The 2269-nt window shown below is 46.6% G+C and overlaps 1 protein-coding gene across 1 annotated transcript in view; it reads right to left on the bottom strand.

Moving 5' to 3' along the window:
• Positions 1-1995: 1995 nt before the first annotated feature.
• The window catches only part of LOC106591830 (UDP-GlcNAc:betaGal beta-1,3-N-acetylglucosaminyltransferase-like protein 1), a 26088-nt gene continuing 25814 nt past the window's right edge, over positions 1996-2269 (bottom strand). Inside the window, exon 7 of the mRNA XM_045711149.1 lies at positions 1996-2040. Coding sequence (XP_045567105.1) covers positions 1996-2040 — 45 coding nt within the window. The remainder of the gene's footprint in view (positions 2041-2269) is intronic.

Below are 2269 nucleotides of genomic sequence, written 5' to 3'. Positions count from 1 at the left end.
ATCTGGAATTAGACTGATAAACACAAATAGAAAGATGAAAGAGAAAGGAAGACAGGAGAGAGGGAGGAGAGATGATTTGTAAAGGAGTAATGGTGACAGTGCATCAACAAGGTTAGATATACGATGGACAGTTGGAGGAAAGGAAGGAGTGATAACAGGAAAGAGGGGGAACGAGAGGGAAGGAAGGAGAGGTCTTCCCCATCAGAGTATTTACAGAAACAGGGCTTTCCAGCTACAGCGTGTCGCTATAAGAGGTTGGAAAGGGCAAGACACACACACACACACACACACACACACACACACACACACACACACAACTAGGCAATTTCAGGGCTGAGTGTGTGTGTCCAGGATGAGGCTCAGGAAGGGGTCGCTGGACAGCTGTGTGCAGCTGGAGGACAAGTCAAGTGTGTGTGTGTGTGTGCACTCTCTCCAGGACAAGTGTTAGCAGCTTGTTGATGGTAGCGGTAGACTAGTAAACACTGGTCCACTCTGACCACACCTCCTCCCTGACCAACCTCTGATAGAACCATAACAGAACCATAACAGATCCTCCTGGAACTCCCCTGGAGAGGACAGCAGAGAAGAAGAGAAGACAGAGGAGAGAAGGGAGAGAGACAGGAGAGAAGGAGAGAAAGACAGGAGAGAGACGGAGAGAGGGAGAGAGAGAAGACAGCAGAAGGAGAGAGAAGAGAAAGAAGAGGACAGGAGAGAAGGAGAGAGAAGGAGAGAGAAGACAGGAGAAGACAGGAGAGAGAAGACAGGAGAAAGACAGAGAGAAGGAGGAGAAACAGAGAAAGAAGAGGGCGGAGGGAAGGAGAGGAGGGAGAGACGAGAGAAGACGGAGAGAGAAGACGGAGAGAAAGACAGGGGGAAGACAGCAAGAAAGGGGAGAGAAGAGAAGAAGAGGACGGGAAGGAGAGGGGGGGGGGGGAGACAGGAGAGAGACAGAGAGAGAAGACAGGAGAGAGGAAAGAAGAAGAGAGAAACAGGAGAGAGGAAAGAGAAGAGGACACAGGGGAGAGAAGAAGAGAGAGGAAAGAAGAGGACAGGAGAGGAGAAGAGAGAGAAGAGGTGATGAGGGAGGAGGTGGTAGAGAAGGGAAGAGTGAGGGTTCTATTTGATGACTTTATTATTTCATTCCAGGTCATCATCCTCATCTCTATAGAGCTGCTCCTGTGCTGTCTGACAGAATCACTAAGTCATCTCATCTCTTAGAGCTGCCCCTGTGCTGTCGACAGAATCACTAAGTCATCTCATCTCTATAGAGCTGCTCCTGTGCTGTCTGACAGAATCACTAAGTCATCTCATCTCTATAAAGCTGCTCCTGTGCTGTCTGACAGAATCACTTAAGTCATCTCATCTCTATAGAGCTGATCCTGTGCTGTCTGGACAGAATCACTAAGTCATCTCATCTCTATAGAGCTGCTCCTGTGCTGTCTGACAGAATCACTCGAAGTCATCTCATCTCTATAGAGCTGATCCCTGTGCTGTCTGACAGAATCACTAAGTCATCTCATCTCTATAGAGCTGCTCCTGTGCTGTCTGACAGAATCACTAAGTCATCTCATCTCTATAGAGCTGATCCTGTGCTGTCTGACAGAATCACTAAGTCATCTCATCTCTATAGAGCTGCTCCTGTGCTGTCTGACAGAATCACTAAGTCATCTCATCTCTATAGAGCTGCTCCCTGTGCTGTCTGACAGAATCACTAAGTCATCTCATCTCTATAGAGCTGCTCCCTGTGCTGTCTGACAGAATCACTAAGTCATCTCATCTCTATAGAGCTGCTCCCTGTGCTGTCTGACAGAATCACTATTTTAGTAGTTGTTCATAGTAAATACGGTATACTTTGTAACTGCTGAATACCAACAACTATCAATCACTTAGATCATGTATTTTCAGGTAGAGATACCTCTCGAAGCAACTGCTCTCCATCCCTCGTCTTCTGTCTTCTCTCTCCCACACAGACAAGAGGGCTTATGGTCATTGTAGTTAATTAGACCAGGTTTTCTGCGCTAAACTATGTAGAATATTGGCCTGTGAAACGACAACATCACACAGTTCAGGCTTCATCTGATTTCATCTCTAGAGAAACACATTGAACTCACAGAAAAACATTGGTCAATTAGATGTTTAAAAAGGGTTCATCACTCAGCATTACTCCCAGCTGGTGTTCCAGTCCGACTCTGGTCCAGGTCACTAATCAACAACATTCCTATTGTTATCCTCACTACTGTTCTCTGGGACTATTCCACATCACATCACT

This window comes from Salmo salar, unplaced genomic scaffold (genome assembly GCF_905237065.1).
Source record: "Salmo salar unplaced genomic scaffold, Ssal_v3.1, whole genome shotgun sequence".
Lineage (NCBI taxonomy): Eukaryota > Metazoa > Chordata > Actinopteri > Salmoniformes > Salmonidae > Salmo > Salmo salar.
The sequence above is the reverse complement of the archived record's forward strand: the minus strand, read 5'-3'. Positions and strand labels throughout refer to the sequence as shown.